The following is a 13665-nucleotide window of genomic DNA, read 5'->3' as shown; positions in this document are numbered from 1 at the left end:
AAAAAAAACTTTGGGGGGTTAAAGTTGAAAAACGCTAAAATTTTATGGCTATTTTTGTAAATTTCCCAAACATATTCACACGTGAGAGAGAGAGAGAGAGAGACAGAGACAGAGAGAGAGAGAGAGGAAGCTACCAAAAGCTGACCCGAAACCCGACCCAAACCGCGAACCCGACCCGGACATACCTCCAATTTCCGGCCACCTTATCGGTCGAGCGAGGTACCAATCTGAAGCTTGAAGACCGGCCATAATTCCCCCGCCGTCTAGGTAGCCGGAAAACAGCCAGAACGTTGGCGACCAAAGTTTGAAAAATTGCAACTTTTCCATCTTGCTCCGCCGGGATTTTCGCAAGTTTTGGGTGACGCCACCAGCTGGGTTTTGTTCCCCACGACTCCCTTTTGAATCTTCGACCATTCAAAGCCACCGAAAGCGGTCGATTTGCGGTGGTTCAGCCGTTGGAGTTACACAGTTGTCGAGCTAGATTTCCACCGCCGTCGTCTTGCGTGGGACGTCACCGCTGGCACCGTTGGACCCATTGTGGCCGAAACCTTCAGACTTGAGCTTCGTAGCCACCGTTGACTAAATTCCGGTCAGCGTTGACCTGCGAGGGCAATTCGGTAATTTCCATTTTGAGGGCGATTTTGTAATTTGAAACCCTGTGGATATTTTAGTAATTCCTGAAATTAAGGATTGGCTGGTAATTACAATTCCGATGGTGATTCGTTGATTTATGATTTTGGAGTATTTTAATGATTAACGGACTTTATTGGTGATTTTGTATATTCCACTCACAGAATTGTAAATTATAGATAGATGTTCGTTTCGAGTTTATTGAATAAATTTAGTCATAATTTAGATTTACGAAAAATAATTATGTGATTTCCTTGATTTAGGAGGATTCGCGAACGAGAACTAGTCCGCAGGTGTGGACGATAACCAAATCTGAGCATCGTCACTGTAAGTGGAATATACAAAACCTATTTTCATAGTTAATTATGATAGTAAAACATGCTTGCGAAATAAGTATTTTAAATGTTTTGATTTAATGATTTTCTCAAAATGAATTTAATTCCCGCATTGATATTTTATTGAAATGTTTGGTTAATGATTTTCCGTATCGACTTTGGATAATATATTATAGTATTTTAAAAACAAGAAAAATGGATTTAAATGTGATAGTAAAAAGAAGATAGATTTAAAGTATGTTAAATAGAAAGGAAATGAGATTTATAGTATGATTTTATGTTCATGTATACGTGTATAAGGCGTTGTTTGTAAATTATTGGACAATACCTTTCTCTAGTTACAATGATATTGATATGATGAGGCCTTTGGAGTTGGTTTGAATACACATAGAGGCTTGGGGTCGTGTGCTTGGACGTTTTTATCCTTTGGGGATTTGATCATCCGTGCACAGATATGATAAGATATGAGATGACATTTTCCCGTCTATCTGTATAGCTCCGGAGCATGATGGTACCTAAATAATATGCCATTGTCCATCCATTGAGGCCCGGATATGACGAAATTATTCCCCTGGGTGCTTGTTTAGTGATGATTTCAGATTTGTGTATTTTATATGATATTGTGATATGATTTCTATGGTTATTACATATATTATTATTTATGCTCTTGAAGGTTAGTAATATGATTTACATGTTAAATGATTTATTAATGTTTTCCCGTATATGGTTTGATGAAACCATGTTTAGAAATGATATGATTAAAATTATTTTCAAAAAATTACTATCCACTCACTAAGTTTTATACTCATCCCGTTTTATTATATTCCCCCCTCCCCCAACAGGAGGTTGCAAGTATACTAGATCAACTCAGTGACTGTAAATATATTTTGAATTTTGGTCACGTGATGGTGTTAGAAGATATAGATAATTTTTGTTAGGACATTCTGATCATTTCATTCTCTTGGGATTGTATAATTTTGTTATATTATTCTTTTGGAATTGTATAATTTTGTTATATTATTTTTTTGGGATTAAAAATAGAATATTAGAGATGAGTACAAGAGATCGATCTCCTCCCCTCCGCTCTCCATTGCCATCCCTAATATACATACAGCTTACTTGTGAAACACTACAAAGCTTCGATTGCATTTTGACCCCCATGTTAAAACAACTATATTTATGATGCTAAAGGTTTACACAGTAATTCCCCTTAAATAAAAAGAACGCCAAAATAGATAAAATTCTGATTGCATTTAGTGCGTGCGAAAGTGAACCAAGCTATGTATCCAATATAACATACAAGTTAGGCAATTATGGAATAATAAAATGATTCTTTCAATAGAGAAGTTAGGCAATAACTCCTAGTTGGAATCCAGAGCATGTATAATGAACCAAGCACACTTATCATTATTTTTTAAGGTGCTGGTTGAGATTCCTAATATACTTATTCAAGCAGCTGCCAATGTGATCACCACTTACCTGATGATTGGATATTATTGGTCGATGTATAAGATTTTCTGGAACTTCTATACGATATTCTGCACAACATTGTACTTCAGTTGCCTGGGAATGCTGCTTGTGTCGTTGACACCACATATCATGGTTGTTTCAGTTCTGTTCTCTGCTTTCTACACCACATTCTATCTGTCCTTCTGGATTTTTGATTCCTAAACCGGTAAGCTACTACTGATTCCAAATCTATGCATTGAACAGAATTAGAACTTGAAGAAGATTGCTTAGCATAGAATATGTTGATAGTTTTGAGTTTCGAATGACTGTTAATATAAATTTTCAGCAAATTCCGAAATGGTGGATGTGGTCGTACAGTCTGACTCCAGCATCTTGGACAATGGAGGGATTGCTCACTTCACAATATGGAGATATAGACCGGGAAATACAGGTGCTTCTAGAAAAGATAACTAAAGCTGATTTCTTAGAAGAATACTTTGGGTTTCATTTTGATCGGTTACCTTCTGTGGCAGTTTTTCTCACAGTATTTCCTTTAGTTTTTTGCTTCTCTCTTTGTATTTTTGTGTAGGAAGGTCGAACTTTCAGCAAAAGTGAATCTGTTTGCAGAATTAATGTTTCCACATTGTATAAGGCATAGACCACATGCATGTAATTTGTGATCTATGTTTAGATAATTGCAAATGGTTGAACATGAAAAAATTATACTAGCTAGAACCTCTCTTCTCAATGTCAAACAAACAAACAATCTTTCTTCCAATCTCAGGAAAACTCTCATTGCTTCCTTTGGAGAGGCAAAACCTGTCTTTCTCATGAGACGATAGGTTCAGCTACATGGACTCTTATATCAGTGCTGAATTTGGCACCGAATTTGACACAAGTACTATAAAGATACACATATTTTCCTGCGAAATGGTGTGCAGAATTGCAGTAGCGGGCATACTGACATCAACTAGAGAAAAATCCACACAGCTTACACATACTCAAGCATATATGTGGGCATGCATGAATTCATGTCTCTATGCCATGGGACACATATCAAACGCAAACTAATCAATCAAACAACTTATTCTTAGAGCATCATTTGAAAAAAACATAAACAACCAACCAAGCCGAAATTATTACTTTTAAATTTTTACAAAGAAAGAGAAAATATATGTAGCATTCCCAAGCTGACTTGGTCGTATATTCATATTGATTATTTTCTAATGTGCTTTGGAATATTAAATTCTGAAAACTAATTTATGAAAGAGTTATGATATGATATTAAATTTTAGAATCATGAAAATGAGTCCATATGGAAATGTTAGGTGTTTTTACTTTTTGTTGGGCAGTTAAATATGTTGCCTAGGACAAACGGCTCAGGGAAAGGAACCTTCTGTGGAATAGAATATGTTGCATAAGACAAACAGCTCAGGCCAAGGAACCTTCTGTGGAATAGACTTGCATTTGTCCACAAAGAAGGAAAACTGGAGAAGGAACAACCTTGAAATTAGTTCATAAAGATCCAAAATTTGAACAAAATCACGCCTGTCAATATCAAAGCTCAAACAAGAAAATATGGACAACATCAAAAGTATAATATGCTCACATTTCTCTTGTCATTTGATTAAACATTTATATTTGGAAATGACCGAGGCCGGTCAAGTTTCAAATTAAGAAGAAAAAGAAGAAAGAAAAAGATGTCGTTGAATTTACAACTCTCAAAGCTAGGTGAAGCTCACATACAAAGGCAAGCCAAGGAAAATAGGAAATTGCCTTCTCACTTGTAGAAATGAGTACCCGTTCTCTTTATTTTCCATCCATGTTTCTTTTTTTCATCACATTGTTGCAAGTTGCAGCCTTTGAAGAGGGAGATCTTGCTGCCCTGCAGGCCTTTAAGTCAATGATTTCTCATGACCCTCAAGGGATCCTGAACTCATGGAATGATTCTCGCCATTTCTGCGAATGGGAGGGCATTACATGTGGTCGCAGGCACAGAAGAGTCACAGCCGTAGACCTGAGGTCAAAAGCCTTAAGTGGCTTACTGTCACCTCAAATTGGCAACCTCAGCTTCCTAAGAGAGATCAATCTTATGAATAACACTATCCAAGGTGAAATCCCTCTTGAATTTGGGCGTCTGCGCAGGTTAGAAACTCTGCTTCTCTCAGATAACTCCCTCGTCGGGAAAATTCCAGCCAACTTGTCTTATTGTTCCAGGCTCACAGTACTAGTCTTAGGAAACAACAAGCTAGTAGGAAGTATTCCATTTGAGTTTGTCTCTCTATACAAACTCAAACAACTAGCTTTACCCATGAATAATTTGACCGGAGGCATCCCACCTTTTCTCGGGAATCTAACATCCCTGGAAGTTGTGTCTCTAGCTGGGAATCCTTTTGGAGGAAATATTCCAGATTCATTAGGTCAATTGAAAGAGTTGAAAACTCTTGGAATTGGCGGAAACAACCTCTCCGGTTCAATCCCTCCTTCCATTTACAATCTTTCCTTCCTTGTCATTTTCTCGGTGTCTGAAAATCAAATGCATGGAAGTCTTCCACCAAGTTTAGGTCTTTATTTTCCTAATCTCAAACTCTTTCAAACCAACGAAAACTTCTTCAGCGGATCCATTCCAATATCACTATCCAATGCTTCCAAACTCGAATATGTTGAAATTGCGAGTAACAGTTTTTTCGGAAAACTTTCAGTCAATTTTGGAGGCATGAAAAATCTTTCATACCTAATTTTAGAATATAATAATTTAGGAAGCGGGGAAAGTGATGAGATGGGGTTTATGAATTCTTTGGCCAACTGTAGCAAATTGCAAGTTCTCAGTTTAGGCGGAAATCAATTTAGAGGAGCATTACCACATTCAATCGCTAATCTATCAAGTCAACTTCAAATTTTGGTCCTTGGGACTAATCAGTTATATGGAAGCATCCCTTCAGGAATAGGTAACCTTGTTAACTTATATTCATTACAGACTGAGGAAAACCAATTTACAGGCTCAATTCCTAAAGAAATGGGTAAGCTTCTGAACTTACAGGGCTTGGATTTTGGTGGCAACCATTTTTCAGGGGAAATTCCTTCCACTCTAGGAAATCTGTCATCATTATATGAAATTTTCTTAGGCGATAACAATTTATCAGGAGTCATCCCTTCTAGTCTAGGAAATTTGGAACGATTGGCAATTTTAGAAATGTTCGCAAATGAACTCAGTGGAACTATCCCAGGAGACATTTTCAATATATCCTCTCTTTCAGTTTCACTGGATTTAGCCGAAAACCACTTCGTTGGATCTATACCTCCAAGGATCGGTAATCTGAAGGCTTTGAGGTGTTTTGATGTGTCTAATAATGACTTATCAGGTGAAATTCCAAGTGAACTTGGTCTTTGCTCTAGTCTTGAAGAGATTTATTTGGCAGAAAACTTCTTCAACGGATTCATTCCTTCATTTTTTAGAACTTCAAGAGGTATTCGAAAGGTCGATCTTTCGCGAAATAATTTTTTTGGTCAAATTCCAATATTCCTCGAGGCTCTTTCTTTGGAATATCTTAACTTATCCTTCAATGATTTTGAGGGGAGGCTACCAACAAGGGGAATTTTTGCAAATGCAAGTGCAATATCAGTTGGAGGTTGTAATAGACTTTGTGGGGGCATACATGAATTGCAATTACCCAAATGCCCCGAGCACGAATCAAGCAGTCAGAAGATTTCCCAAAGACTAAAGATACTAATCTCAACTGCAAGTGCCTTTTTAGGATTAATCATGGTGTCATTTTTCATTTTCTATTGGCACAAAAGGAGGAGGGGACCTTCCCGGCAGCCTTCAAGACTATTGACAAGAAAAACACTACCAAGGATCTCTTACAAAAGCCTCCTCAAAGTAACTGATGGGTTTTCTTCAACACACTTAATTGGAGTGGGTAGCTTTGGCTCTGTGTATAAGGGAGTATTTGATGAAGATGGAACTGTTGTTGCAATCAAAGTGATTAACCTTCAACGCCAAGGAGCTTCTCAGAGTTTCAAGGCTGAATGCAAAGCCTTGAAAAATATCCGTCATAGAAATCTTGTCAAGGTCATAACTTCATGCTCAAGTATTGATTTTCAAGGTAATGACTTTAAAGCTATTGTTTATGAGTACATGCCAAATGGGAGTCTTGAAAAATGGTTGCATCCAGAAGCAGTTGCACAAAGAGATGAAGAAATTGGAATTCAGAAACTCACCCTTCTTCAGAGAATAAGCATTGCAATTGATGTGGCATCTGCACTAGACTATCTTCATTGCCACTGCCAAGAACCAATTCTCCATTGTGATCTGAAGCCAAGCAATATCCTTCTCGACAATGACTTGTCTGCTCACATTGGTGATTTCGGACTAGCTAGATTTCATCAAGAAGTCTCAAATCCAACTTTAAATAGCTCTGTTGGAGTAAGGGGAACAATTGGCTATGCAGCCCCAGGTTATAACATAAATTCTAATATATAATTTACTTTCTTTTTAATTTTTTAATTTCTTTTCACAACTTCTAACTTCTTAGAAATATTTATGTTTTTTTAATGGTAGAGTATGGCCTTGGAAGTGGGGTGTCAACAAATGGAGATGTTTATAGCTATGGAATATTGTTGTTGGAAATGGTGACAACAAAAAAACCCACGGATGTTATGTTTGAGGGAGACTTGAATCTTCATAGATTTGCAAGAATGGCCTTGCCTGATCATGTGGTGGACATTGTGGATCCAATACTTCTAAATGATGGTGAAATTTTGGCTGGTACTGATAACCATAGGCAAAGGCAAACAAGAATCAACAGCAGATTAGCCTGTGTCAATTCTATGGTCAGAATTGGAGTTGCTTGTTCAATGGAGTCACCACAAGATCGAATGAACATAACTAATGTTGTCCATGAGCTACAATCAGTCAAGAACATTCTCCTTAAACATGAAAATGTGCTCAACAAGCAAATGGATAACTAGATAATATAATATTCTCTTGTAGCTTTTGCCCAAGTGATATAAATTTACATTGTATATTGTGAGATAAATAAAAGGCTCATTACTTTGTTTTATGTTTTTTTACAGTCATATTCTTATAAATCACAAGGCAACAAAGTTGAAAACTCCATCAAATGGAAGTGAAATTTGATCTTAGACAGGGAAAACATGGCTGTCGAAGGGAATAACAATTTTGTCACAATTGTATAATTCGATAGGTTTATAATAAAAATTTTGGCTGTACGGAGTATTCCAATTAAGGCGGCAATATGATGAACTTTTGTTGTTCGCGTTGATTTTGAGCTTGATTAGTTTATTGTAATATCCGTTTGATCTTCGTTTGGCGTAGGAACTGTTGGGAACTAGGCAGACCAAACTACCCTTGCTTGGATCATTGAACATATTTTGCCAGTGGTTGATAAAAGGGAAACTTCTCAAGCCTACTGTTTGATGAAAATCCAAAACTATTTGATGAAATGCCTCAATGAATGAATATTGGGCCTGATAGAGGCAATAACATTCTAGCAACCTGTTTGGGAGAGATACTGTTTGGGATAAATATGTCGACGAGACCAGGAATGACGAGCAGATATCTGATGGCAGAGCTCTGCGAACCGGTGTGTTCCATAAAAGCCTGGCATGCGGAGGAACAGGAGCAGAAATATCCTGCTCGTCCACGATGTTGTCATCCGCGAGGCCAATTCCCTATAAAAGGTATACGACCATTCCGGCTAGAGGTCGATAGGCGAGGAGACCCGGTCGACGGCAGTTGGCAAGACATGCTCTCCAGCCCGAGAATCTAGGCACGACATCCACGCTTTCTCCTGAGCCGTGGCGTAACACGCAAGATCTCACAGAACCACGACAGCCACGCTTTCCCCTGAACCGTGGCGTAACACGCAAGATCTCACAGAACCACGACGGCCACGCTTTCCCCTGAACCGTGGCGTAACACGCAAGATCCCCCGTTTGCCCATACCGTAGCAGTCAGAGCCCCAGACCGTCTCGAAAAAAGCGGAAAACTGGGATTCAGAGGGAGCCTATAAAAAGGTAGCCAACGAAGGTAAAAGGGTTAGCATTTTCAAGATAAAAGAGAAAACCACAAAAAAGCCATAAGACCTGTGGCAAGCGTTCCCCGAACCTTCATATCTGACTTGAGAGTCGGAGGGTTTGCGCCGGGAGAACAACCGGCGTACTCTGACTTGTCTGTGTGTGCAGGGACATCTGGAGAAGAAGCATTACTAGGAGACCTCCTGTTCGTGGTAAAGTTGATCGAGCAGGGATCCTGGTCGTAGAACGAGGAGAACCGGAATCTCGCATCAACATTTTGGCGCCGTCTGTGGGGACTAGAGCAAAAAGCTTCTGCTGATAGCAAGAAGAGGGGTGGAGTAAGCGAAAAGCAATGGAGACAGGAGGAAGTAGTGCACAAGGGGGTGATATGAGGCTTAACGATTCCGTGACGCTGAGGGAGATAGTCAGTGAGGCACGGGAAAAAGTCATGTTCGACCGGATGGAACGGATGGAAAAGCAGATGGAGACCTTGACAACCATTCTGCATGAGCTACGGAGCGAGCGAAGGGTGACCCAAGAGGGAAGGGTGAGAGGCGGTGGAGTGGCACAAGTCCCGATAGTGCGGGGAGAGGTCAAACCACAGGGAGATTTGGTGGTGAGAGGGGTAACGCACCTCTACGGGGAGAATTTCACAGAGAAAGAGAGCGGTCCCCGGCAAGACAGACTTGTGACGCGGACGACGGGGTGGTGAATGCAGAGGAAACCGAGTTGAGGCAACACTTGCAAGATGTAGAGCAGGAGCGGGATCAAGTTGCAGCACGTGACCCTGGTCGTGCAGGGCAGCTGGAGGAGGAAGTGCGCAGACTAGCGCAGATAATTGACGATATGCAATGGAGGAACAGAGCCCCTGGTTGGAGGATAATGCTGGACGGAGAGTCACCGCTCTCAGCAGAGATCATGAGGGCAGTTATTCCGAGAGATTTCCGCCTCCCCGACCTCAGGTACGCGGGAAGAACTGACCCGTTGATGCACATAGAGCGCTTCAACGACATGACTGGGGTACAAGGATTATCTCAATCACAAAGGTGCAGGGTGTTCCCGCTATCCCTTGAGGGACGTGCACGAGAATGGTACAGGAAACTTCCTCGGGGCAGCGTTAAAACCTTCGAACAGATGTGCCAGGAATTCGCGGAGCAGTTCAGTGGGGCGATGTCACCGGAAGATGACATGATGGAGCTGAAAAGCATGAAACAGGGGGAGCAAGAAACCCTTCGGGAATTCATCAAGAGGTTTCATCGGGCTGTCCTCGACTTGGGAGCCTTCAACCACCCTCAGGCGTTAAGGGGATTGAAAGAAGGGGTGAAGATAGGAAGGCTGTGGTACAATTTGAGAAGCCCAGCTATTCAAACGTATGCGGCCGCATACGAACAGGCTAAAAGAGACATCGAGATTGAAGAGGAGAAGGCTGCACGGATCAAGACAGACCAGTTAGAAGGGCTGGGGAGGAGAGAGATGAAAGCATTACCAGGGAACGGGCCGATCAGGAGGAGGGACCACCAGGCCTCCGGTAGTGGGGGAGGAGGCAGGGTCACTGCTTACCAGCCTCATCAAAGGCCACCACAGTATCAACGCAGCAGGGCGCAACCTCCTCGTTCCCCAGCTAGGGAGCCTTGGAGAAGGCATGAGTTGGCATCTGGTGATCTTCATCAGCACCCCCACGGTAGCAGAGCGAGCAGACCAGAAGTACTTCCACCGCCCCCAACTCAGAACGGGGCAAACAGAGAAAGAGCAGTGCACCTGATCGACCAGAACCCGGACTATGGGCGGTACACTTCCTTGAAGATGTCCCTGGATGAGGTGTACGAGGCCATAAAGGATCGAGGGCTGCTGCACCTCCCTACACCAATAACAAAGCTACCCAACAGGAGGGATAGAGGACGTTATTGTAAGTTCCATGGCTCCCATGGCCATACCACAGCAGAGTGTAGAGATCTCAAGACCCAAGTCGAAGATCTGGTGAGAAATCGGTACCTGGACGAGTTTATGGATGGGACTTTCCCGATGGTGGCCACAACAGATGAAGGGGAGCAGAGTGATAGAATCTTGAGGCACGAGCAGCCCGCGGTAAGGGTGATAGCGGGGGGCCCAACGTTGGCCGGAGATTCAAACAGATCGAGAAAAAATTATGCTAGGTACGCCATGACCAGTAAAGAGGTACTCCTCAACACCCCAGCAGCCAAACGGGCAAGGGTCAGGCAAGTGCCAATCATGTGGACGGATAAGGATGAGGAAGGGATCCTATACCCCCACGAGGATGCCTTAGTCATCAAGGCTACGGTCGCTAGCAAGAAGTTTGACCGGATACTGGTTGATACAGGGAGCTCAGTTGATGTGTTATTTAAGTCAACACTGGAAGAGATGGGAATAGCCGACCGGAAGTTGGAACACACCAACACCTCCTTGAAGGGGTTCGGAGGAGGGAAGCTGGTTCCTCTGGGCGTGGTCGAACTACCTATCACAATTGGGAGCCCCCCGACAGAAAGAACAATGATACTGGACTTTGTCGTAGTGGAGGAGGAAGGTCCTTACCAGATGATCCTAGGTCGGCCGTTTTTAAGGATGAGCAAAGCGGTGTTGTCCAACCATTATCTGGCTCTGAAGTACCGGGTGAATGGGGTAGTAGGAGTGGTACGAGGAGACCAGAGGATCGCAAGAAACTGCTACTCCTCGGCAGCAAGGGAGGCAATGCAGATAACATCCCTCGATACCCGAGTGGAAAACAAGACTGGCAGGCAAGAACCTGTAGAGGATCTGGAAACGGTAAGCATGGGACCAGAGAACCCGGGAAAGACGATCAGAATCGGGTCGAGACTGAAGGGAGAGCAAAAGCAGGAGTTGGTGAAATGCTTACGGGCTCATGCTGATGTGTTTGCCTGGACACATGAAGACATGCCAGGGATTGACCCTGAGGTAGCGTGTCATAAGCTGGCAATAAAGAAAGGTGCTCGGGCAGTAAGGCAGAAGAGAAGGTGCTTCAACCAGGAGAGGTATGAGGCTGTAAATGACGAGGTGGAGAAGCTCCTGAGAGCAGGGTTCATTCGGGAAGTCAGTTACCCAGAGTGGATATCAAATGTGGTGTTGGTAAAGAAGGCAAACGGCAAGTGGAGGATGTGTGTGGATTTCACAGACCTCAACAAGGCGTGCCCAAAAGACAGCTTCCCTTTACCAAGGATCGATCAGCTAGTAGATTCAACAGCTGGACATGGTCTGCTTAGCTTCATGGACGCATTCTCGGGATACAACCAGATCCCCATGTACGAGCAGGATGAGGAGAGCACGGCTTTCATCACTAACCAAGGTTTGTTCTGTTACAGGGTGATGCCATTCGGTCTCAAGAATGCTGGGGCCACCTATCAAAGGCTGGTGAACAAAATCTTTAAGCCGTTGATCGGGAAAACCATGGAGGTGTACGTGGATGACATGATCACCAAGTCCAAGATCCCGAAGGAACACGTCAGACACCTTGAGGAGACATTCGAGCTTTTGAGGAAGTATAAGATGAAGCTCAATCCGGAGAAGTGTGCTTTTGGGGTCGAGTCAGGGAAATTCCTGGGATTCATGGTGAGCCATAGGGGGATTGAAGCAAATCCCGAGAAAATCCAGGCGATTGTGCAAATGACGTCTCCTCGTAACCTGAAGGAGACACAGGGCCTCACGGGGAGGTTGGCGGCGTTGAGCAGATTCATATCCAAAGCTACAGACAAGTGTCAGCCATTCTTTCAAGTGATAAGGAGGGGAAAGAAAACAGAATGGACCCCAGAATGCGAGGAAGCCTTCCGGAACTTGAAACAATACTTGCAGCAAGCTCCGCTGCTGTCCACACCGAGGAACGGGGACAAGTTGTATCTGTATTTGGCGGTATCGGATCGGGCCGCCAGTTCTGTTCTGGTGAGAGAGGAAGAAGGAGTTCAGTATCCGATATACTACACCAGCAAGGCCCTGCTCGACGCGGAGACCAGATACCCACCGTTGGAGAAATGGGCACTTGCCCTTGTGGTTGCTGCTCGGAAGTTGAGGCCATATTTCCAAGCATTCCCGGTCTCGGTAATAACAAACCAGCCATTGCGTCAAACTCTGCACAAGCCAGATGCCTCTGGTCGACTCGTCAAGTGGGCTGTGGAGTTGAGCGAGTTCGACATAGACTATAAACCCCGCGCAGCGATAAAGGCCCAGGCAATGGCCGATTTCGTAGCTGAATTCACCGAGCCCGAAACATGCTTAGGTCAACAAGATGCAGTTATAGGCAATGACGAAACTCAAGTATGGCAGATGTCTGTAGATGGGTCATCAGGGGAGCGGGGTTCAGGAGCAGGGGTCGTCCTGGAAGGCCCAGAGGGAGAGGAGATCTCTTATGCTGTAAAGTTGGAATTTGCAGCCACAAATAACCAGGCAGAGTACGAAGCCTTGATAGCAGGCCTGGAATTGGCTAGGGCCGTGAAAGCAGACAGAGTTAAGATCAGAACTGATTCCCAGCTGGTTGCGAATCATGTCAGTGAAAGATTCCAACCAAGAGAGGAGAAGATGGAACAGTACCTGAAGATAGTCAGGCAGATGATGGGGAAATTCGAGGCAGTGGAGGTGATACAAATCCCCAGGGAGCAGAATAGTCGAGCAGACATTTTGGCTAGGATGGCAGCAGTAGCCGACCCAAAAATGCCAAAGTCGGTCCCTCTAGAAATGAAGTCCACCCCAAGTATCGAGCAGAATTTGGGGGTGTTGCGGATAGAACAAAAATGCTCGTGGAGGGACCCGATAGTTTCATACCTTAGAGACGGGGTATTACCACCACATAAGCTGCGAGCTCGGAAGATTAGAGCTCAGGCCTCGAGATACACGATGATCGATGGGGTACTGTATCGGCGAGGATACACGTTACCGTTCCTTCGGTGTTTGGATGACGACGACGCGGATTACGTGCTGAGAGAAGTACATGAAGGAATTTGTGGAAATCATTCTGGCGGGAGGTCCCTGGCCCACAAGGTCCTAAGGCAGGGATATTTCTGGCCGACAATGCACCAGGATGCGCAAAAGAAAACCAGGGGTTGTGCAAGCTGCCAGAGTTTTGCAAGTTTCTCCAACCAACCACCAGAGAAGCTCACCTCTATGGCCTCCCCTTGGCCATTTGCTCAATGGGGAATTGATCTGATCGGCCCATTGCCAAAAGGACGAGGAGCAGCAACACATGCAATAG

At 43.5% G+C, this 13665-nt stretch overlaps 1 protein-coding gene and 1 long non-coding RNA gene across 4 annotated transcripts; both read left to right on the top strand.

Moving 5' to 3' along the window:
- Positions 1 to 104: 104 nt before the first annotated feature.
- LOC127903151 (uncharacterized) lies at positions 105 to 3149 on the top strand. Of its 3 annotated transcripts, XR_008055871.1 has the most exons (4): positions 105 to 617; positions 894 to 957; positions 2578 to 2640; positions 2761 to 3149. It is a non-coding gene; the product is annotated as an uncharacterized LOC127903151 (long non-coding RNA). The 3 variants fall into 3 exon arrangements; XR_008055870.1 differs by having other exon boundaries at positions 894 to 2640; XR_008055869.1 differs by having other exon boundaries at positions 894 to 3149.
- Positions 3150 to 4206: 1057 nt separating this feature from the next.
- On the top strand, positions 4207 to 7408 carry LOC107177289 (probable LRR receptor-like serine/threonine-protein kinase At3g47570). Its single transcript, XM_015530931.3, has 2 exons — positions 4207 to 6871; positions 6976 to 7408. The coding sequence occupies exons 1-2, from the start codon at positions 4207 to 4209 to the stop codon at positions 7383 to 7385; spliced, it is 3075 nt and encodes a 1024-aa protein (XP_015386417.2). The 3' UTR covers positions 7386 to 7408.
- The last annotated feature ends 6257 nt before the right edge of the window (positions 7409 to 13665 follow it).

Source organism: Citrus sinensis, chromosome 6 (assembly GCF_022201045.2).
Source record: "Citrus sinensis cultivar Valencia sweet orange chromosome 6, DVS_A1.0, whole genome shotgun sequence".
Taxonomy (NCBI): Eukaryota; Viridiplantae; Streptophyta; class Magnoliopsida; order Sapindales; family Rutaceae; genus Citrus; species Citrus sinensis.
This window is presented reverse-complemented; position numbering and strand designations above follow the sequence as displayed.